The 22,461-nt window shown below is 43.0% G+C and overlaps 1 protein-coding gene across 1 annotated transcript; it reads right to left on the bottom strand.

Moving 5' to 3' along the window:
* Positions 1 to 823: 823 nt before the first annotated feature.
* Positions 824 to 22,428, bottom strand: LOC108700053 (Krueppel-like factor 8). The gene is made up of 6 exons (XM_018232913.2): positions 22,357 to 22,428; positions 10,735 to 11,245; positions 6,522 to 6,638; positions 5,429 to 5,522; positions 4,620 to 4,676; positions 824 to 3,509 (listed from the first exon to the last, which is right to left on the bottom strand). The coding sequence occupies exons 2-6, from the start codon at positions 11,207 to 11,209 to the stop codon at positions 3,464 to 3,466; spliced, it is 789 nt and encodes a 262-aa protein (XP_018088402.1). The 5' UTR covers positions 11,210 to 11,245; positions 22,357 to 22,428; the 3' UTR covers positions 824 to 3,463.
* Positions 22,429 to 22,461: the final 33 nt, after the last annotated feature.

The raw sequence follows: 22,461 nt of genomic DNA, 5'->3' as shown, positions 1-22,461 counted from the left end.
TTTGACATCTGTGACGGGCAAACTATTTGAAGGCTTGTTAAGGGATCACATTCAAAATTTTGTCCTAGTGAATGGCATTATGAGCAGCAATCAGCATGGCTTTATGAAGGATAGGTCATGTCAGACAAATGTAATTGCTTTTTAAGATGAGGTAAGTATTTTGCCAAATCGTTTGATACTGTGCCCCACAAATGACTGCTTTCTAAACTAAGGTCTGTTGGGCTTAATGAAGTCGTTTGCACATGGATAGGAAACTGGCTACAGGATAGGGTACAGAGGGTGGTTGTTAATGGTACATTCTCTGCTTGAAGAAAGGTTCTTAGTGGGGTCCCTCAGGGTTAGGTATTGGGTCCACTTCTATTTAACTTGTTCATTAATAACTTAGGGGAGGATATTGTAAGTAATGTATTAGTGTTTGCAGATAACACAAAACTATCCAGGCCAATTAATTCCATCCAGGATGCGACATCCTTGCAACAGGCTCTTGAAAAACTGGCAATCTGGGCAGCTAAGTGGCAAATGAGATTCAATGTTGATAAATGTACCTGGGATGTAAAAATATCCAAGTCACTTATACCCTTAATGGGACTGCACTTGGCAAATCCATTATGGAGAAGGACCTTGGAGTCCTTGTAGATAATAAACTTGGCTGTAGCAAGCAATGCCAGTCAGCAGCATCAAGGGCAAATAAGATCTTGAGCGATATTAAAATGAGCATAGATTCACGGGAGGTGGGGGTCATTCTTCCACTTTAAAGAGCACTAGTAAGGCCCCATCTAGAATATACAGTACAGTTTCAGTCTCCAGTGCTTAAACAGGACATTATTTATTTATTTATTTTTAAAAAGGTTTTTATTTTCATTTTACAACATCAAAGACAACGAAAACAATACAACACCTAATCATTGCATTTAGTGCAGGCAGTATAATACATCATATTACCCATCACAAAATCTTACATAAACATTTCCATAACCAGTGCGTATAGTTTATTAATAATGTTTTCTACCATCAGAGGGGGTGCATACCACATTTGTTGCTGAGTGAATTCTGGTTCAGGTCCCTACACATTTGGTTCTGCCTCTGGGCAGACCTCCAGCCATGGGTCCCACACCGCATCAATTTTTTTGGACATTGCCTAGCCATATATGTCAATTTTATCATAGGATGTTTACTATTGACCATCCTTATCCATGCCTTCACTTCGATAGGGGCAGGGCTCATCCAACCAAGTGCTATCAGTTTTTTCCCATAGAAAAGCAGAGTTCTCAGTAATGTTCTGGTTTTACTACAAGGGGCTAGATCAACTACTAGGCCAAAGAGGCAAATCTTGGGGGTGAAAGCTCCAGGTAACAGGACCTGGGTTGTTATGTACTTGACCAGGTTAGTCCAGTATTTATGAATTGCCAGACATACCCACAGCATATGAAAGAGGCCTGTATCCGGGGCTTGGCACTTCCATTAGGATTAGGATTTGTACCCATAGCTTTAAGTCGCAGTGGGGTGATGTATGTTCTATGAATAATTTTAAACTGCACCATTTTATCTCTGGTAGAAATCACAGAATTATACAGGTTCGCCTTAACATCTTCCCAAACGTCCTCCTCTAACGAAGGAACATGCACCACCCATTTGGACATAGCTTTCTTAAGTGGGTTGCCCAGCGTAGTCACTAATGTTTTATATAGTTCAGAAATACGTTTTTTGGGGTTGGGGTCCCATAGTCTAGTTTCGTAGGGAACTATTTTTGTTTGGACCCTCACAAACCCAAATTGAGCTACAAATGCATGTCAAAGTTGAAGATATTGATATAATACAATGTTAGCCTGGTTTGGGGTTGCTCTGAGTTGGGCCATAGTAGGGAAGTCTCCATCTATTAGCAAGGTAGCTAGGTGACTGAGTCCCATATTCGGCTAATATTAGAAGTCTTGTAGGTAGCTCAAGTGGGGATAGTGGGAGTTCCTCCACATAGGTGAGTGGGGTGACAGTTCTGGGGAGGAGTTAATGAATAGCCTGACGGCCATTGCCCACACTTTCTGTGGGGTTGCCAGAACCGAGAAAAGTTTGGGGGTATCTCAAGCTTTACGAATATGGTGCATTATGCAAGGCTTCTAATGAGCCAGCTAGAGTAGCATGGAGAGCTGTGAGCGAGCTATCTGGATGGGGGTGGAACCAATTATGAATGAATGCCAACTGAAATGCATAATCGTATAGATGAAGTGCTAGGCCTCCTAGCTCTTGAGGAGCCATTAATGTTAACCTGTGTATTCTAGGGGGTTTATTGGCCCACACATATGGAAAGAGGATATCATTGATACGATTAAACATTTTTGGTGGTAGCCACCCTGGGGCATGTTGTAACACGTCGAGAAACTTGGGAAGATAAACCATTTTAAATAAATTGCAGCCATATACACTGGTGGACTGTTGCCTTGAAGTCTTGTATTATATGTTCAATATTGTTTGGAATGTAGTGCCAAAGTACTAAAGACACACAAATCCCCAAATATTTGAATTTATTGACCCATCTTAAGTTTAGTGTGTCCCCTTCTGCTCTAGGGAGTTCCATGGAAAATAGGGCAGATTTATTTTTGCTTACTGTGAGGCCACTAAAGACACCAAATTTATCAGCTAGTTCTAATGTGTGGTGAAGGGAGTCTTCAGGGTTGTCCAAAAATAATAGTACATCATCTGCGTATAGTGCAATCTCTTCTTCCATCCTGCCACACGTTAGACCTACCACTCTAGAGATTGACGAATCATTATAGCATATGGCTCAATAGCTAGTGCAAAATATAGGGGAGGCAGGGGGCATCCCTGTCTTGTGCCACTGGAAAGGGGGAATGGTTTAGAAAGGACATTATTAACCCGGACCTGTACGACCGGTGCTTGATACAGAAGTTTGATCCATGCTATAAACTGTGGCCTAATCCCAAAATTTTCCAATGCTTTCCATAAATAACGCCATTCAACTGAATCAAACGTCTTGGCAGTGTCTAGTGCTGCCAGGGTTCTAGATCCAGTGTTAGTATGTTGAGTTTGTAAGTGGGAGAATAGACGTTTGAGGTTAATTGCTGTACTCTTATTAGGCATGAAGCCTGTTTGATCGGGGTGAACAATAATAATAGACTTTGACATCTGTATTTATCAGAGAAATAGGCCTATATGAGTCACACAGTTCCGGGTTCTTCCCCTTTTTTGTGTATAAGAACAATTATTGCAGAGTAAAAGGATTGAGGAAGGGACCCAGTTCTTTTGCCCATAGGAAAGTAGCATGAAGTTTAGGTGTGAGGTCTTCACTAAGCAGCCGGTACCACGCTGCCGGAAAGCCGTCCGATCCCGGGGTTTTCCCCGGGGCCAGGCACCCTATTGCCTCTGCAAACTCCCCCACTGTTATAGGACTGTCTAGGTATGAGGCCTCAGCTTGCTCAAGACGTGGAAATCTATCTCAGCATCTGTATACTCAGCCCTGGAACTGCATAGATCCGCAGGTTCTGAAGTATACAGTCCTGTGGAAACAGGACATTATTGAATTAGAGAGGGTCCAGAGAACAGCAACTAAGCTGGTAAAAGGTATGGAAAATCTTAGCTATGAGGAAAGACTGGCGAAAATGTTCATGCTGGGGAAGAGGCAAGTAAAGCAGGTTGTGGCACACTTGCTGTAAGCACAAAATCACACCAAACTTTGCTATTTAGCACCCAAGACAGAAATAAACTAGAAATAATGAAACCACAGTATTTAAATATACAACCTTACTACAAAATAACACTTCATATCAAATACTTTTCAGTTGATTTGTTAGCTTTTAGTTGCTTTTTTCTGGTCAGCAGCCTGTTAGTAAGCCAGGCTGCTGACTGCTTGAGTTAAGCTTCCCACCAAAAACAAGTTTACTTTGTAGAGATCAGTTGCGGGTGAAAGTTTCTCTCCAAGTGCCTTAGCCTAAGGCAAGGCTTTTTTTATATCCCTTTTGCATGCTTAACTATGCAAGGCTCTATTCTCTGCCCATTTCCCGACCATCCATAGGATGTTCATCTTCTCCAAAATTATCTTGCCTTAAGCTGGCCATAGATGCAAAGATCCGATTGTTCGAATCCTAGAAATAATTGGGCTTTCCCATCTCCCGACCTGCCACTAACAATTCAGATCAAATAAAGTAGTAAAAGAACAGATCAGCCGATGTTCTGCCCCTGACAGCAATCGTACGAAAGTTATGTCTGACAAAAGCTAATGACAGTCTCCCACTGAAAATCGTACGATCGACAATACATGCAGAGATATTATCAGCAGCCAACAGAAATTTTTTAACCTGTCTGATCGACCAAACGACCGATCTCCGCCGGACGAAAAATGTCAGGACTCTCCACACACGGTCTGAAAATCATACGAATCCTCGATTCGTACGATTGGATCTTTACGTCTATGGCCAGCTTTATTGTCTACTCTGCTGTAAGGTCACTTTGTCCTCTTTCTCTTTCCCCAGTTATAATCCTAGTCATTTCCCCTAGCATACTTAAACATTGCCATTACCCTACCTGTATGTATCCTCCTGTGGGCTTTCAAATGAGAACTCTTTGTGTATACTTTGTTGCAGCCTTCAAAATTGCAATGATGGACTCACCTCTTCATCATGACAGGAGAACCCGCTCCACCTCTCTGCATTCGCATTAAATGTGTCCTGGCATAGAAGAGGGAAAATCTTGGTGAACGTGAAAATTCACTTAGAAGATAACAAGGAATTTGATTGAAGCTAGAAAATAATGAAAACATGAATTGCAAGTTTACTTCTTTTAACTACTTGTTGCCTAGCTAAAGTTAATAACCATCAGAAGACCTGGAAAAAAAACAAGAAGAGCTAAAGATAAACAAGCATACAGGAGGCAGGTAGCAAAAATAGATATCCAAACCATGGCTAGTGTATAGTATATGCATGTACATTTTGATATATCTTGTTAGCACATTACAGTGCAAACATTTAGGCATTTGACATACAAAAAGATTCCCTACGTTTTCATTGTTGCAACCTAAGTGGCAATAAAAAGAAGGAAACAAATTCCCACTACAGTTAAAAAAAGAACTGTGAATAGCAGAATGTCTGGCCATCAGTCATAAACATAGATGGGCCCCAAGCATTAAAGCATTGTGAATACAGAAAGAGTAGCAGACCCTGTTATTACAAGAAGGCCTGGGCTGAGAGGGTCCCAGTGTGGATTTTTGTTTTACAGTATTAGGCCTTTTATCCTCAGATGCATACATAACCAGAAAGATTTACAGTTGCGCATGGGGAAAGGGAGGGCCAAATATTATTTTTAAAAAGGGGCCTTGAAGAGTTCAAGTTAAGCCTCTGCAGATGTGAGATAGTCATGGTGCCCTCAGTGAATTTAATGAAAAGTGATGCATGAAAATTGATTGCATTTTATTTTTTCTTACCCATGTGCTGTGTCAGAAAAAGAAGATGATGTTTCCACAATGCTATTATCACTGTCACTGTTAATCTCCACTGGAGATTCAGGATCTGCTTTCACTAACAAAGAAATAGCACATAATCATTTTATGGGCAGTTATTGATCTACTGACTTTAGCATTGTTCTGGAGCAGAAACATAAAACCACAGGGGCCCTATAAATATGTACTATGTGTTGGTTATCAATAGTTATGCAAGCTTTAATAACAGACACAAATTGGGACCACGCAATAAAAATCAGATGCACAATATTCTTTATGAATCAGTGTATAGTCAGGCAACCAACATATCAGCAGGAATCACAGACCTGAAGAATACAGTGAAATTTCCACATTGTCACATGGAAATAGCAGGTAGTCAATCGTGTATAAATATCTTAATCAAATGAGTATACTAAGTTGAAAGCTTGAAGCTCACACGAATATAGAATGTGTGTGTAAATGTTCCAGGGAATTATCAGTAAAAAGTATATTTGTAAGTATTCAATTTGTATCAAGTAAATTAGCACTGGTATAAGAGAAATAACTTAAGATAGCCTTACACTGGGTGATCTGATTAGATAATGTTGGATAAAACTGCAGCACAAATGATTAGTCAGAATAATAAATTAAGCCAATGTGTCCTACCATTTAGTCTCTAGGGAAATAGCCATCCCAGGCCACCAACTATTAGCATATAACTGGATAAGCACAGTTTTAATTGCCTAGCTCAGGATAATCAGGGTTTAGAGGAGGAGTCAGGCCAGTTACTCTTTACTATACATTTAGAACTGTTTGTAGTTATTTTTCCTGTAACCTTAAGATGCAGAACTCTAATTTGCCAACACACTAGTACTTCTATGTCAGCTCCACCACATCAATCATGTGTGGAAGATAAATGTTTAATCCTAATACACGAAGAGGGAATTACTTACCAACACTGGGAAAATATATAACACTTCAGTAACTGGTAGCCAACAATAAGATCACATCTGCATTCTGCAGGTAACATCTTCCAAAATGTGCTATAGATATTAAACCCCTTACAATTTCAGACCTGCGGCATTTAATTGTCCAGTACCTGAAGAATGTGCGGATAATCCCATACTGCCAAGGTCACTCGGAGACTGATCTGCCCTCGAATCAGAATTTTCTACTTCAGAGGCTGTGAATCGCATCAGCAAATTATGAGACTGGCCTAATGAAAACAAGAAAGAAACATTTGTCTTAGCTTTTTTTTGCTTATTGACTAATTTCTGCATTATTATATCTCACCACAAGGGGGACCAATGCTCAGTGCAGTTTGCTTGTAATTCAAAAACCTCAGGTGGAGTGAAGTCCTACTCCACCTATATGGAGTATAAAATATAAAAAAGATTACATATATACACACACACATACACCTTATAACATGCTTAGGAGGCCTTATTATATACTATACAAATGAAGACCACATGTCATTTATCTTTTATTCAGTAGAGGGCCACAGAGCACCATTGCAGATGCTGTAAAACAGTAATCAAAACTATAGTTTACAATTCAACTTGTTCACTATTGATTGTTAATTCATAACATACAATACAATATACAATACAATGTATACAATACATAAAAGGAAAACTATGCAGCAGGCATAAGCCAACCAAGACACAAAACTTGGTCAGATTATAATCTGTGTGTTGGGGAGACATTGGTAAATGAAGAAATTGTGCACCAAGTACTATCCCATAAACTTCAGTGAATTTGTCCATTATTATTATTATTATTAACATGTATTTATAAAGCTCCAACATATTTCACAGTGTTGTACAATATATTGGTGTATATGTCAAACATACATAATACACAAAAAATTGAAACATAGGGAGTTAAGAGGGCCCGGCTCAATAGAGTTTACAATCTTAAAGGGGACCCGTCACCCAAAAAATTATTCAAAATCCTATTTTATCACATTGGTCAAGCAAAATTAACTTTAATTACACTATATAAATTATCTGAATCTTGATTCGTTCAGTCTGGGAATTCATAATTATAGCAAGCAGGCAGGAGCCATTTTGTGGACACTGTTATAAAGGCAAGCCTTGCATCATCTCAGAGTCTGGTTTGTGCACCAGAATGTGGGACACAATGTCCATCCCCATGCCCTGGCTACACAATTAAACGGTGAAGAGAACGGGGGGAATGTATGGAGAGCAGTGACATCTAGGAAGTGCTGAACAGAAAGTGAAAGTAATTGTCTGCCCCACCTCTATGCCTAAGGCATAGAGGAGGGGCAGACAATATTTGGTAGACAGCTGAGATTTTTTTTTTATAAATATATATATATATAACTCTCTATTTGTGAAGCTTACATTATAGACATCATCATACCAAGTGGTAGTTTAGTGAGAAATTTTTCCCATGGTGACCATATGGCAATCAAGTTTGTCCTCCAAGAGGGAAGATAAATAGTGCATTGACTGGATAAATTTAAGCCAATTAATAACATGTAAGATAGGGAGAGAGAGAGGGAGCCAACCAATAAAGGGCTATGACCCAAGGTGCCACTGCTAGTATTTGGGATATAAGTTTGCGTGGATGTGGAGCCAGGATGGTTCAATAGTCACCTCTATTATCTGAGAAGACATTTTGTACACTTCGGGACAGCTGAGATTTTTAAATGAGCTTACAACAGTTATGAATGTTTTAATAAAAAAATAGAAATTGGATTTCATGTTTAATTTGAGAAGGACTTTTATTATACAGCTGTTTGTGTCTGGGTAACAGGTCCGCTTCAAAGCCATCTGAGTTAGAGAACAGTTGTAGGTCCTGTAACATCGCATATCATTTTCTTATGGAAGCTTCTCCACTAAGAGTCCTCCATGCATAGGCTGGGTCATAAGATGTGTTGGGCTGTGAACAGAAGGAGCAGCTTTCCCACAGCACCACCCTGCATGGATATACCTGGTCCATACCAAGAATTAACCCCTCTGGCCCCCAATTCTTCAGCATGTCTGAATACTACAGTAATTACATATTTACCTATGTATGGAGAAAGTTTACATCCAATAACAACAGCCATTTCTTCTGATGATTGGCCAACCCCCCTCCCTCCCTTTACTACCAGAGTACTGAGCTGGGTTGGATGTAGATACCAAGTGGTTTATAATATGGACATACGGCTACAATTAATTATACTTAAACACCACTGTTAGCTAAAACATGTTAATAAACACATGAGCAAATGATTAATAACTGTAAATGGCACAGATACATCAATAGAAACAATATATCCAGCAACTTTATGGGGGGCATTTAAAGAGGGCCTTAGTAAGCATCTAGAAATTTTAGTATAAGCATGGAAACATACCATATCTGTAATGATAAGGCCCTATCATCATTTATTTATATAGCGCTGTCAAGATACGCAGTGCTTTACTACAGTTATAGCAAACAGGGAATAAATGGTGGTTAACAAACAAGGATTACAGAGTACAATAGGGTTAGAAGGACCTAGAGATTAGAGTTTACAAACTAAAAGGTTAGGGTACAATTGAGACATTAGGATTGTATAAACACTTTGTCATTTTTGATACAGCAATGATTAATTAAGGTACATCGAATAGGCCTCTTTAAACAGATGGGTCTTTAAGGAGCGCTTGAAAGTTTGGAAGGAAGGAGAAAGTCTGACAGCTTGTGGCAGAGAGTTCCAGAGAAAAGCAGAAGCCCGAGAGAAGTCTTGTAGACGAGAATGGGCAGAAGTGACCAGAGGAGAAGTGAGGCGAGAGCAGAGCGTAGGTTTCGTGAAGGAGTGTATTTGGAGATTAGAGATGAAATATAGGGAAGGGTTTCATTATTAAGGGCCTTGAATGTGAGATTAAGTAATTTGAATTTGATTCTAGAAGAGATTGGGAGCCAGTGAAGGGACATGCATATGGGAGCAGCTGATGTTGAGTAGGGATGTCGCGGACTGTTCGCCCGCGAACTAATTCGCGCGAACATCGACTATTCGCGTTCGGCGAATGTTCGCGAACGTCGCGCGACGTTCGCCAATTTGGGTTCGCCTTAGCTGGCGCTTATTTTTGCCCTCTCACCCCAGACCAGCAGATACATGGCAGCCAATCAGGAAGCTCTCCCTCCTGGACCACCCCCACACCCCCTGGACCACTCCCCTTCCATATATAAACTGAAGCCCTGCAGCGTTTTTTCATTCTGCCTGTGTGTGCTTGGAAGAGCTAGTGTAGGGAGAGAGCTGTTAGTGATTTGAGGGACAGTTGCTAGTAACTTTGCTGGCTAGTAATCTACTTGATACTGCTCTGTATTGTAGGGACAGAACTCTGCAGGGATTTGAGGGACATTTTAGGTTAGGTAGCTTTGCTGGCTAGTAATCTACCTTCTACTGCAGTGCTCTGTATGTAGCTGCTGTGGGCAGCTGTCCTGCTGCTGATCTCTCATCTGCATCTGTTCTTCAAACAACTGCCACCTAGCTGTCTAAATATCAATAATAATACCGTCTCCAGAAACACCACCCGAGTGACGTTTTTCAAGCAGCAATAATATATTCCGTATCCAACGGCTGTAGTGTATACGTTGACCTTGCAGGCATTATTTGCCCAGTCTTTAACCAAGTGCCACCTAGCTGTGTGAGCTTTTTCACATTCCGTGTCCAGAAACATCACCTGAGTGACGTAGTGTGATTTCTGCCCTTTACAGCACAAAACGCAGCGCTGTGTCAACAATGGATTTTTCAGATACATTTTTGCCCTTGATCCCCCTCTGGCATGCCACTGTCCAGGTCGTTGCACCCTTTAAACAACTTTAAAATCATTTTTCTGGCCAGAAATGTCTTTTCTAGCTTTTAAAATTCGCCTTCCCATTGAAGTCTATGGGGTTCGCGACGTTCGCGAACTATTCGCATGTTTTGTCGCAAGTTCGCGAATATGTTCGCGAACATTTTTTCCGCCGTTCGCTACATCCCTAATGTTGAGCAGCGAGATAGATGAATGAGTCTAGCGGCCGCGTTTAGAACAGATTGGAGTTGTGAAAGGTGACTTGTTGGAATACCTGTGAGGAGTAAGTTGCAGTAATCAAGGCGGGAGATGATGAGAGACTGAATCAGTGTTTTAGTTGATTCTGAACTGAGATAGGGTCGTATTCGAGCAGTGTTGCGCAGTTGAATACGGCAAGATTTTGCAAGTGTTTGAATGTGTGGTGAAAAAGACAGATGAGAGTTTAAGAAGATGACTCCTATTGCATTTCTGACCCATATCATAAAGGTGATACACCATTCTGCATGACTGCTAATCTTCTCTCACCTGTGCCTTTACCATTTGACCCTAAAATTGATACAGTGAGGGCAGCAGTCACTCCATCAGTGGGCAATGTTGTATTCATGACAGGCAGTGACTGTACCACTACTGGGATGGTCTGCAGGTTGCCCATCTTGCTTGGTAGGTTAACAGAATGGATTGTGTGGATAACATGCAGGATCTGCTGTCCTCCGCTGCCTTGTGTAGAGGCCAAAATGGAGCCTGGAGAGAGCACTGCAGGGACAGCTGAACCTAAGCCCAAAAGCGACACAACAGATGGGGGTGCTGATAGAGGGGTTCCCAGAACCATAGGAGAAGAAGGTGGACTTGAAGACTGACATAGTGAAGTCTTGTGGTTCTTATGGATGGAGAGGTCCACATGCTCAGCTTGTGTAAGGCTACAGTCGCTGTCTAAGAGTTGCTCAGGAGGCTCCATCTTAATATCACTTAGGAAGGCTGGTGTTGGGGTTTCAGAAGCCATTTTGCAGCGGGATGTCAACGGGGAGGAGTTAAAGACCTAAGGAGAGATAAACAGAACAAAGGTTACTACAAAGATTATTTTAATACGTATGTGTTGGCATGGTTGACTAATGAACATTGTCATTTTAATTATATTCAATATTACCATATATTATTAAGTAATTATCTGGCTTTTGGGGGATGAACTCCTATTGTGTTTTTTGTTTTATATTATGGTTATTTAAGTAGTGACACCCTCTAATATAGACAATTATCTTTGCTCAGTAATTTTGTAATTTTAGCTTACTGCAAAGTTACAAACAACCTGCTCCAAGCAAATCCTACAGTTGTGTTCAGAATAATAGCAGTCAGACATCACTACCCTGATCACTAACTGTTTTTGGTAGAAATTATATTTCAACATGGAAAATAATTTACTAGTAGGTGTAGTTGAGTAGAGTAGAGTAATAGAAAACCAACAGACCCAACAGTGATGACATGCATGCTTCTGAATCAATAATTAAGGCTTGTTCAAAATAATAGCAGTGTTCAAAATAATAATAGCTTGTTTAAAATGTTAGCAGTGTGGAGTTCAATTAGTGTGGTCATTCATTTTGTAAAAAAAAGAGGTGTCAATTAGGGCCCTTATTTAAGGAAGGAAGGCAGCAAATGTTGTGCATGCTGGTAAAATGGGTTGTTACAGACATTGTTCAGAAGAACAGAGTACTTGATTAAAAAGGGGATTGGAAAGGGGAAAACATAAAGAAGAGCAGAAAATGAAAAGAAAACTTAAAACTACCATCTGAATGAATAGAAGAATAGCTAAAATGGCAGACTCAATGATCAGATCCAAGAAGATCAAAGAAGGTCTAAAGTTACCTGTGAGTTCGGTTACAATTAGAAGTCGCCTATGTGAAGCCAAGCTATGAGCAAGAAGCCACCGCAAAGAACCATTTTTTTGAAAGAAAAAAAAAAGACCGGCTGAAGAGGTTACAACTTGCCAAAGAACACATTGACTGGCTTATAGAGAAATAGCACAACATGTTTTGGACTTATGAAAGCAAGACTGTTCTTTTTATGTCTAGGGCAGGCATGTCAAAAGTTAGGTCCAGGGGCCAAATGCAGCCCGTTTTCAGATTTACACCAGCCCTCAGCCTGCATAGCACAGTGCAATCAGGAATCGCGTAGCCGTAGCAGTAATATTTGGGCACATTAGTGAAATGATCTGCCACTTGGTCTATACTGCTGCCTGTGTGCTGATGTAGTGAATACTACTTACCCTGGTGGTCCAGTGGTGCGATGGGGACGCCGCCACACTGCTCCGTGTCCGGCGCCATCTTGGCGCCTAATTTCAACAGTATTCAAAGCTCTTTAGGGCTGTGAGGCCTTGCCCGTGATAGGAGTTTATTCCTGGTGCTTCCTGAGCTTTGCTAATCCTGTTTTGAACCTGTTTGATTCCTGTTGTGACCCCTGCCTGGCTTTTGACTATTCTGACCTCTGGATCCTGACCCTTGCCTGATTACCACCTACCTCTTCTGATTAACCCTCTGATTGACTTCCTGGTTTGACCCTTGCCTGCTTGACTACGTTTATTCTCTGACTGCCCCGACCCGGCCTGATCTGACTACTCCTTTGCCCAACGCCTTGTACTATGATCTTCTGCCCAAAGACTTTGCTTTACAGTCGTGCCCCTCTGCCTATCCAGAACCTATAGCCTTGCACCTCTCGTTTAAGACCTGGTGGCATCCAAGTAGCTGAGGGCTCCTCCCGAAGCCAAAGGCGGTCACACTACAGGCGAAGCACGAGCCGAGACCAGGGTGCTTGGCATTTGTTCTGGTGTTGGGTGCCGACCGTTACAGCTGAAGGTGTTAGAAACAAACAAGTACTGGCACCTAGTGACGCCCGCTCTCCCATACGTCTTTCGTTTACTGTACTGGTCTGTACCTTCAGCCCACAGGCAGCAGTGTAGACCAAGTGGCAGATCATTTCACTAATGTACCGAAATATTACTGCTACGGCTACGCGATTCCTTTAAATGAGTTAAATTATGTTAATGGTTCAAAGAATGTCAGGCTGAATGGCCGGCCCCCACACATTTTCACCTCACCAAATCTGGCCCTCATTGCAAAAAGTTTGGACACCCCTGGTCTAGAGGCTGCAGACAGTTTGTCAGATGACCCCCAAACACTGAATTCAAGCCACAGTACACTGTGAAGTCAGTGAAGCATGGTGGCACAAGCATCATGATATGGGGATGATTCTCATACTATGGTGTTGGGCCTGTTTATCACATACAATGGATCATGGATCAGTTTCAATACATCAAAATACTTAAAGAGGTCATGTTGCCTTATGCCGAAGAGGAAATGCTCTTGAAATGGGTGTTTCAACAAGACAACAACCACAAACACATCAGTAAATGAACATCTTGGTTTCAGACCATCAACAGCCAATAGAAAACTTCTGGAATGACATAAAAATACAGTTTCTAAAAGCAAAACCAAGAAATCCAGAAGAATTGTGGAGTTTAACAGGTGCCAGAAGTTGGTTGATTGACTCCATGCAATACAGATGTGCAGCAGTTCTCATTTGTGGCTATTCAACTAAATATTAGTTCAGTGATTCAAAGGAAAGCAAAATCTTGAAAAAATGTTTAGTTTATACAGTGTGTTTGTAAAGAAGAATGCAGACACTTCTATTTTTTGGAACAGTTGAAAAATGCCCTTGTAATAAAATCTTACCCTGGTGGTCTAGTGGGGGGACGGCATGGACGCCTGCCGCCCCCTCGGTGGGGACGCCCGCCGTGACGCGTGCTTCCTTAGCATGCGCGCTGGCGTAATGACGTCAGCGGGCAATGGCGCCAAATTCAAAAGTATTAAAGGGCCATTCCCGTGATAGGATTGTATTCCTGGTGCTCCTGAGCCTTGTGCTATTGTCTGATTCCTTCTGAACCTGTCTGATTCCTGTTTTGACCCCTGCCTGGCTATTTTGACTATTCTGAATTCTGGATCCTGACCTTGCCTGCTTACGACTACTCTACAGTTTAACCCTTTGATTGATCACCCGGTTTTGACCCTTTTGCCTGTTTGACGATTCTTGTTATCTGCCTGCCTCGACCCAGCCTGTCTGACGATTCTGTTGCCAGCTCCATTTGTACCGTGACCTTCGGCTCAAAAGACTCTGCTAACAGCCATGCCCCTTTGCCTGCCAGAACATCTCGCCTTGCACCCCTCGTTAAGTCCAGGTGGCACCCAAGTAAGCTGAGGGCTCCTCCCGAAGCCCAACGGTGGTCACACTACTGGTGAAGCCGAGCCGAGACCAGGGTGCTTGGCACTTGTTTCTGGTGCTGGCCGTGACATTATCAGGGGCCATGGAGGACGACGGTCACAAAGCTGCTGCTGCCTCTGCTATACCTCAAACTTCCACTGAGATGTTGCTCACTACCTTGCTGCAACGTATGGAGGAGCAAGAGCAAAAACAGAACTATTTGCTTCAAGGGTTCCACAATCTGACCCGCCAGTTGGAACTATGTGTGGTGGAGTATGTTTTCCCTCTGTAGTAGCAACTACATCGCTTGAAGGGTTACCTGTTGCATATGCAGAATTCGCTGATGTCTTCTCTAAAAAGCAGAAACCTTACCCCCACACCGGCAGTATGACTGCCAAATTGATCTGGTTCCTGGGTCAACGCCTCCTCGTGGTAGAACCTATCCTCTTTCATTGCCCGAAGCACAGGCAATGAAAGAGTATATTAAGGAAAATCTAGAAAGGGGTTTCATCAGACCTTCTAGTTCCCCTGCGGGGGAGGGCTTCTTTTTTGTTGGGAAAAAAGATGGTGGTCTTCTTCCCTGTATTGATTATAGGGGGCTCAATAAGATCACCATAAAAAACCGCTACCCTCTCCCTTTAATTTCTGAACTCTTTGATCAGGTCAAAGATGCTAAAATCTTTTCCAAGCTTGATCTTAGGGGGGCTTATAACCTGATCCGTATTACGGAGGGTGATGAGTGGAAGACTGCATTTAACACCAGGGATGGCCACTACGAGTATCTCGTTATGCCTTTCGGCCTCTGTAATGCCCCCGTAGTGTTTCAGGAGTTTGTTAATGACATCTTCCGGAACCTGCTGGGGATCTTCGTATTGGTCTACCTAGACGATATTCTGATTTTTTCCTCTAACATGAAGGAACATCAAAATCATGTTCGTGAAGTCTTACGAAGGCTAAGGGGAAATAATCTTTATGCGAAACTAGAGAAATGTACTTTTGGGGTTTCTTCTGTTCAGTTTTTGGGGTTTAACATTTCCAGCAAGGGTCTAGAAATGGATCCAGGCAAGGTGAGAGCAGTCCTGGACTGGACCCAACCCCTTTCGTTACGTGCAACCCAAAGGTTTCTTGGTTTTGCTAATTATTACCGTCAATTTATCAAAAACTTTTCCCTCATTGTGGCCCCCATCACTAATCTGACTAAAAAAGGCGCTGACCCCAGCATGTGGCCGCCTGAGGCCGTTCAAGCGTTTGAATTCCTCAAAAAGGAATTCAGTTCTGCCCCAATCCTTCGTCACCCCGACACTGCGCTTCCTTTTATTGTGGAGGTTGACGCCTCTGAGGTGGGAGCTGGGGCAGTCCTTTCTCAAAGGCACCCGACTACCAACAAGTTACATCCCTGTGCTTTCTTCTCCAGGAAGTTTTCACCCGTGGAGGTGAATTATGATATAGGTAACAGGGAATTGTTGGCAGTCAAATGGGCCTTTGAGGAATGGCGGCATCTCCTGGAGGGTGCAAAACATCTAGTGACGGTCTATACTGACCACAAAAATCTATTGTATATAGTCTGCTAAACGCCTTAATCCAAGGCAGGCTAGATGGGCTCTATTTTTCACAAGGTTTAATTTTTCTTTGACTTTCAGGCCTGGGACTAAAAACACCAAGGCGGATGCACTCTCTAGGAGTTTTGAATCCATCTCTTCTGACTCTAGTGAGTGTACTCCCATTATTCCCAGAGAAATGATCATAGCAACCCTTGAATCTGACCTTTCTTCTTTGTTGCTCCCTCTTCAGACATCTGCTCCTGCAGATACCCCTTCGGGGAGATGGTGTGTACCACAGGAGTTAAGGGAGCAAGTATTAAGGGAGGTGCATGTTTCTAAAATGGCAGGGCATCCGGGCATTTTAAAGACGGTGTCCCTGTTATCCCGTCATGTTTGGTGGCCATCATTCAAACTGGATGCTAAAGCCTACGTTAATTCCTGCCCAGTCTGCCAAAGATCAAAGTCTTCTCGAAATTCTTCCCAGGGTCTGTTAATCCCCTTACCCATTCCAGTAAAACCTTGGTCCCATTTGTCAATGGACTTCATTGTCAATTTACCCCCTTCTCAGGGGAAAACGGTGATCTGGGTGGTGGTGGATAGGTTTAGCAAGATGAGCCATTTTGTTCCCCACCTCCCTTCTGCTAAGACTTTGGCTGACCTATTTGTTACCCACATTTTTAAGTTTCATGGTTTTCCTGAAAATATTGTTTCCGACAGGGGGGTTGAATTTGTTTCTAAGTTTTGGCGTGCATTCTGTTAGTTGGTTGGGATTGAGTTATCCTTTTCCTCTGCTTATCACCCCCAAACCAACGGTCAAACTGAGAGGGTAAACCAGTCCCTAGAACAGTACCTCAGGTGTTATGTGTCTGACAACCAGTCCGCGTGGGCGGAACTGTTACCCTGGGCAGAATTTGCATCCAATACCCATTCTTCCTCTGGGGAATCTCCTTTCTTTATTATAAATGGGTTACATCCCAAAGCTTTTTCCTTTTCTGGGTCTGGTTCCCCTGTACCTTCTGCCAATTCTTCTGTCGAACAATTCTCTAAGGTTTGGTCACAAGTGCATGAATCCCTGTCAGCAGCTACTTCCGCTCAAAAAAAGGCTGCTGACAGATCACGTAGAGAGGCACCCCAGTATAAAGTGGGGGATCAGGTCTGGTTGTCTACAAAAAATATCAAGTTAAAGGTGCCCTCTCTCAAACTGGGACCCAGGTTTATCGGTCCCTATCCCATTTCTGAAATCATTAACCCATCTTCTGTCCGCCTGCAATTACCTGTTAATTTTAAGATTTCCAATTCATTTCATGTATCCCTCCTGAAACCTGCTCCTGTTATTTGTTCTTTGTCTGTTCCTCCCCCAGTGTTGGTCGAAGGTCAGCCTGAGTTTGAGATCCAAGAGTTCCTCGATTCCCGCCTCGTACGAGGTAAGCTACAATACCTTATTAAGTGGAAGGGCTATGGCCCTGAGGAGAACTCTTGGGTCTCAGTAGGGGACATCAAGGCTGACAAACTTAGGAAGAAATTCCATCTAAAATTTCCTGGTAAACCTGGGGGTCCAGTGGCCCCCCCTAGAGAGGGGGGGTAATGTAATAAAATCTTACCCTGGTGGTCTAGTGGGGGGACGGCAGGGACGCCTGCCACCCCCTCAGCGGGGACGCCCGCCGTGACGCACGCTTCCTTAGTGTGCGTGCATGCACACTTCCGTATTTAAAGGCACATGCGTAATGACGTCAGCGCGCAATGGCGCCAAATTCAAAAGTATTAAAGGGCCATTCCCACTGTTTGTCATTGCCCGTGATAGGATTGTATTCCTGGTGCTCCTGAGCCTTGTGCTATTGTCTGATTCCTTCTGAACCTGTCTGATTCCTGTTTTGACCCCTGCCTGGCTATTTTGACTATTCTGAATTCTGGATCCTGACCTTGCCTGCTTACGACTACTCTACAGTTTAACCCTTTGATTGATCACCCGGTTTTGACCCTTTTGCCTGTTTGACGATTCTTGTTATCTGCCTGCCTCGACCCAGCCTGTCTGACGATTCTGTTGCCTGCTCCATTTGTACCGTTACCTTCGGCTCAAAAGACTCTGCTAACAGCCGTGCCCCTTTGCCTGCCAGAACATCTCGCCTTGCACCCCTCGTTAAGTCCAGGTGGCACCCAAGTAAGCTGAGGGCTCCTCCCGAAGCCCAACGGTGGTCACACTACTGGTGAAGCCTAGCCGAGACCAGGGTGCTTGGCACTTGTTTCTGGTTTAGGGTGCCGGCCGTGACAGCCCTTTTCTTCACTTTCTATAAAGGAATAACACAGATTTGATAAATTTGTCTTACTGTTTTGATTTGGAATAAAATACGCAGTGTTCCCAATGTATTTGCATGTATGGAAATAAAAGCTATTATAAATATTTTGAGCTTTATTCACTTTTTTAAACACACTGCCATTAGTCTGAACACAAATGTTTATACATTCCAGGCTTGTTTACTGCAACAGTGACCCTGCAATGCATGGAGAAGGTTTCAAATTTCAATGAAATAGTTTGACAGTAAGAAGTGGCTTAATGGCCATATGCCAGTACCATTACCTTTTTTGTGACAGACGTAAACACACCTGCAAAAGGACATCAACATCCAATAAGCAAAGGGGCAAAGAGCATTGGCAAATTTTGTGTACATCCTAATAAATACACAGAATTCAGATAGCTGCACTTCTATCAGGGAGAGCCATGGTAATCGCATATCCCTTAAAAGACCCCCAACAGGGACAATTTCCCACCCTAACCCCTTAGGCTAACAGTCATTCCAACCCACGCTAGTGTGTTCTATGCTGAAGTGATGGATTGTGGGACTTGAAGTCTGTCTACTTTCCACAGAATCTCACCAATTGGATGCAACTGGCAGTCAGCCAGCAGCAGCTTCCTCTTCCTAATTAAGTGGGCACTTTTGGGTAAGTTTATACCTTGGCCTCTTCATTATATGGTTAACAGGAGTCCATAACCATACTAAGGCACAAGGCCACCAAGGTGACTTCTACCATCCTCATATTTTACAGTACACTATTATATACTATTATAAGAATGCACTATTCTGGTCCCATCACCGTGTACCATATTCAATGAAGGATATCACAGAATTCCATTTATAAAGGATACATAAGTGATGTTTGTTAAAAAGAAGCGTATAAAGCACAGGAAGGCAAAGTATAATAAATGCTTTCATTAAGGCAGTGCTGTCCAAGTTCTGTGATACTGAGGGCCAACATTTTACTGGCCTATGTGAAGGAGGGCCGATAATGGAAGTCAGTGTTGGCCACTCCCCCTTTTAAACCAAACCCACATTACCACAAGAACTTTTAAGATAATATTCACATTAACGGTGGTAGCACACCAAAAAACCAAATGGTTGGTGCTCACTGCAGGGAAATCCCTCATCACTCATATGTGAAAAATTGAAGTCATGTTAAAAACATACCCTTAAATCCATATGCCTCATCCTCCCCTGTGGATAATACAACAACCCCCCCCAACACGTGATTAAACACCTTAGGGGCCCTTAACAACAATTTCCAAATGCTAACAAATTCCAAGAACAAACCCCTAACAGGCTTACATTCCACAGGTAGCATAGGGCAAGCAGAGAATGGCACTCACAAGCAGCACTGGGCAAGCAGAGAATGGCACACACAGGGAGGCAGGGCCGGGCCAAGGTATTTTTGCACCCTAGGCAAGGGCTTCAATCAGTGCCCCCCACTCAGTCCTGCATTACCATTTTCCACCTTACCAGTCATATAGCCCCCTGTACCTGTGCCAGCACCTATCATATTGCCTCCATTTGTACCTATGCCAATGGCAGTCAATCCCCCAGATTGCCCCCAGGCCCCAATCTGTACCTGTGCCAGCATAAGACAAAACATCTATCATAGTTTTACCCCCAATCTCAACCTATGCCAGCAGCAACCAAAATAATCCATCATATTGCCCCAATTTGTATCTGTTCCAGCAGTAGCAAAAATCCATCATATTGCCCTCAAACATCTGTGTACCTGTGCCAGCAGCCACCATATTGCCCCATGTACCTGAGCCAGCAGCAGCCAATCTCTTATATTGCCCCCAATCTGTACCTGTGCCAGCATCAGCCAAAAAATACTCCCTATTGCCTCCATATATGTACTTGTGCCAGCAGCAGCAAAATATCCATCAAATCATCTGTTTACCTGTGCAAGTAGCAGCCAAGATATTGCCCACAAATATGTACCTGTGCCAGCAGCTGCCAAAGGGGAGCTGGGAGTGATTCTGATTCTGAAAGTTGAAAAACTATTAAAGGCCAAGCAAATCAGGGTTTAAAAAAGAAAGAATGGAAATTCCCCTTAAAAGTGTGCCCCCCCATAATTGCGCCCTAGGTGGGCGCCTACTCTGCCTGCCCCTAGTTCCAGCCCTGCAGGGAGGGAAGACAGAACAGAGCAGGAGACAATGAAAACTATCATTCTAATATGTACTATATACAGCATTTTGTATAAAGTGTGAACAGGTGAACAATGTGGACAGTTTCAGTCTGGGTCTCAGGTGTGAACAGTACAGGCTTTAGGATATAAACAATAGAGGTGTCATAAGTGTGAACAATGCAGGAGGATCACAGGTGTGAACAATACAGGGGATTAGAGTCTGAATTTGAGGTTTAAACAATGCAGGGTGCAGTTTATCTCTACAGTCATACCTTTTAAAGTTTACATATGGTAAGCAGACACAGCATCTGGGGGGTGGCCCGTGGGCCGCCAGTTGGACAGCACTGCATTAAGGTATCAGGGTATTTTTTTCTTTCATATATCCAGTGGATTATACCCCCACATTTTTTGTGCCAAAGAAGATTTGAGAGGAGCAGTGGAATTACAGGAGATTTATTAGCATTTCTACTGAAAAGGGCCAATACAAAAAGTAGCTGTAGGAATGCACAGCAGGGAGCAAGAGAATACAGATTAAACATAAGGCCCTGTGATTGACATGCAGAGAGGGTGCCCCTTCTTCATTGAATAACTTACCCTTGTAATGAAAGGAATTTGCATGGCAGGCTGTTTCTCCTTTTGAGCTGCACTTAAGGGATCTGGGAAAAGCTGAAATCAGACACACCCTCCTTCCTCTCCCTGTGGGATGGGGGGGGTGTACTAGTGATGTGCGGGCCGACCCAATACCTGCAGGTTTACCAGCGGATCGGGCAGGTTTAGGTCGACCTTGCACTGCTCCTCGAAGGTGGCGGGTGGGTGTGGGTTGCGCTCTTCTCCTGCTCTCCCTGCCCGCCACCTTCAAATGCCGGCATCCGACTTCCGGGTCCCGGTTTTATAGTCTCGCGTCTGCTCACCTCGGCCCTTTTGTGACATCATCGGCGGGATGGGTCGGCACGGGTCTTTAAAAGGACCCCGGAAGCGCGGGTTCGGGCGGACGTGGGCTGCAGCAGTGCGGGTTAGGGCCGGGTGAGGGTCAGGAAAACCCTGATCCGCACATCACTAGTGTGTACTCTACAATCAGCATACCTCCCAACTGTCCCTTTTTCGGAGGGACAGTCCCTCTTTTGACAGCTCAACCCGCAGTCCCTCATTTGTACTGGAAAGTCCCTCTTTTCTATGCACCGAACAGCCAGAAAAAGAAACAAAGTTTCTCACTTAATTGGCTTTTAGCAGAGAGCCCAGAACAGCTAACAGGTGCAAATAAGATACTTTGTAACAATTTTGAGACACAAAAACACAGTTTAGATAAGGAGAAATATTTTCAAACTTTCATAACCTGCCAAATTTTGTAAAACAAACATGGTAATTAGGGGGTCTGGCCACAGAAAGGGGTGTGGCCAAAAAAGTTGCGCCGCTACGTGCGGGAAAAAATTTTTTGCCCCTCTTTTAACTTCCAAAATGTTGGGAGGTATGCAATCAGGTAAACTCACATCACTATTATTGGGAGGTGGTAGGGAAGGGAGTTCATATCTCCCCTACATACACCAAACAAACCTTGCTTAACTCTCGTCGCTCTACACAGCACGACTGGGCTGCTTTCTAGTAATTACACTGGCAGCACAAAGGTCAGTACAGTTATACTGCACAGACATTATAAATATAATAGATTTGGTGTATATTAAGACCCATTGCTGGACTACAGAGCCTTCAGTAGCACTCTACGGATCACTATAAGTTGTATATATAAGTCGTATTATTGTTCTTTTTCCATAATTTTCCGATCCCTTGTATATACACAGCCATAGAGTTCAATGATCCAGATTTTCCCTTGTGCTGACAGGCACCATGGGTAACCCCTACTTTGAGGCAGTGAAACATGTTCATAATCAAAAGACTTTTGTGTCAAATGGGTAAAAAAACAGGATTTTCTTACCAGTAAATCCTTTTCTCCCGGGCCCGTACTGTCAATGCAGACATATGGGGTTAAACCTGGATAAAAGAAAAAGAAAGGCAGGACAAAAGAAAAAACTTTAAGCCT

This window comes from Xenopus laevis, chromosome 8S (genome assembly GCF_017654675.1).
Source record: "Xenopus laevis strain J_2021 chromosome 8S, Xenopus_laevis_v10.1, whole genome shotgun sequence".
Lineage (NCBI taxonomy): Eukaryota > Metazoa > Chordata > Amphibia > Anura > Pipidae > Xenopus > Xenopus laevis.
Note: the sequence above shows the minus strand (reverse complement) of the source record. Positions and strands in the feature narration are given on the sequence as shown.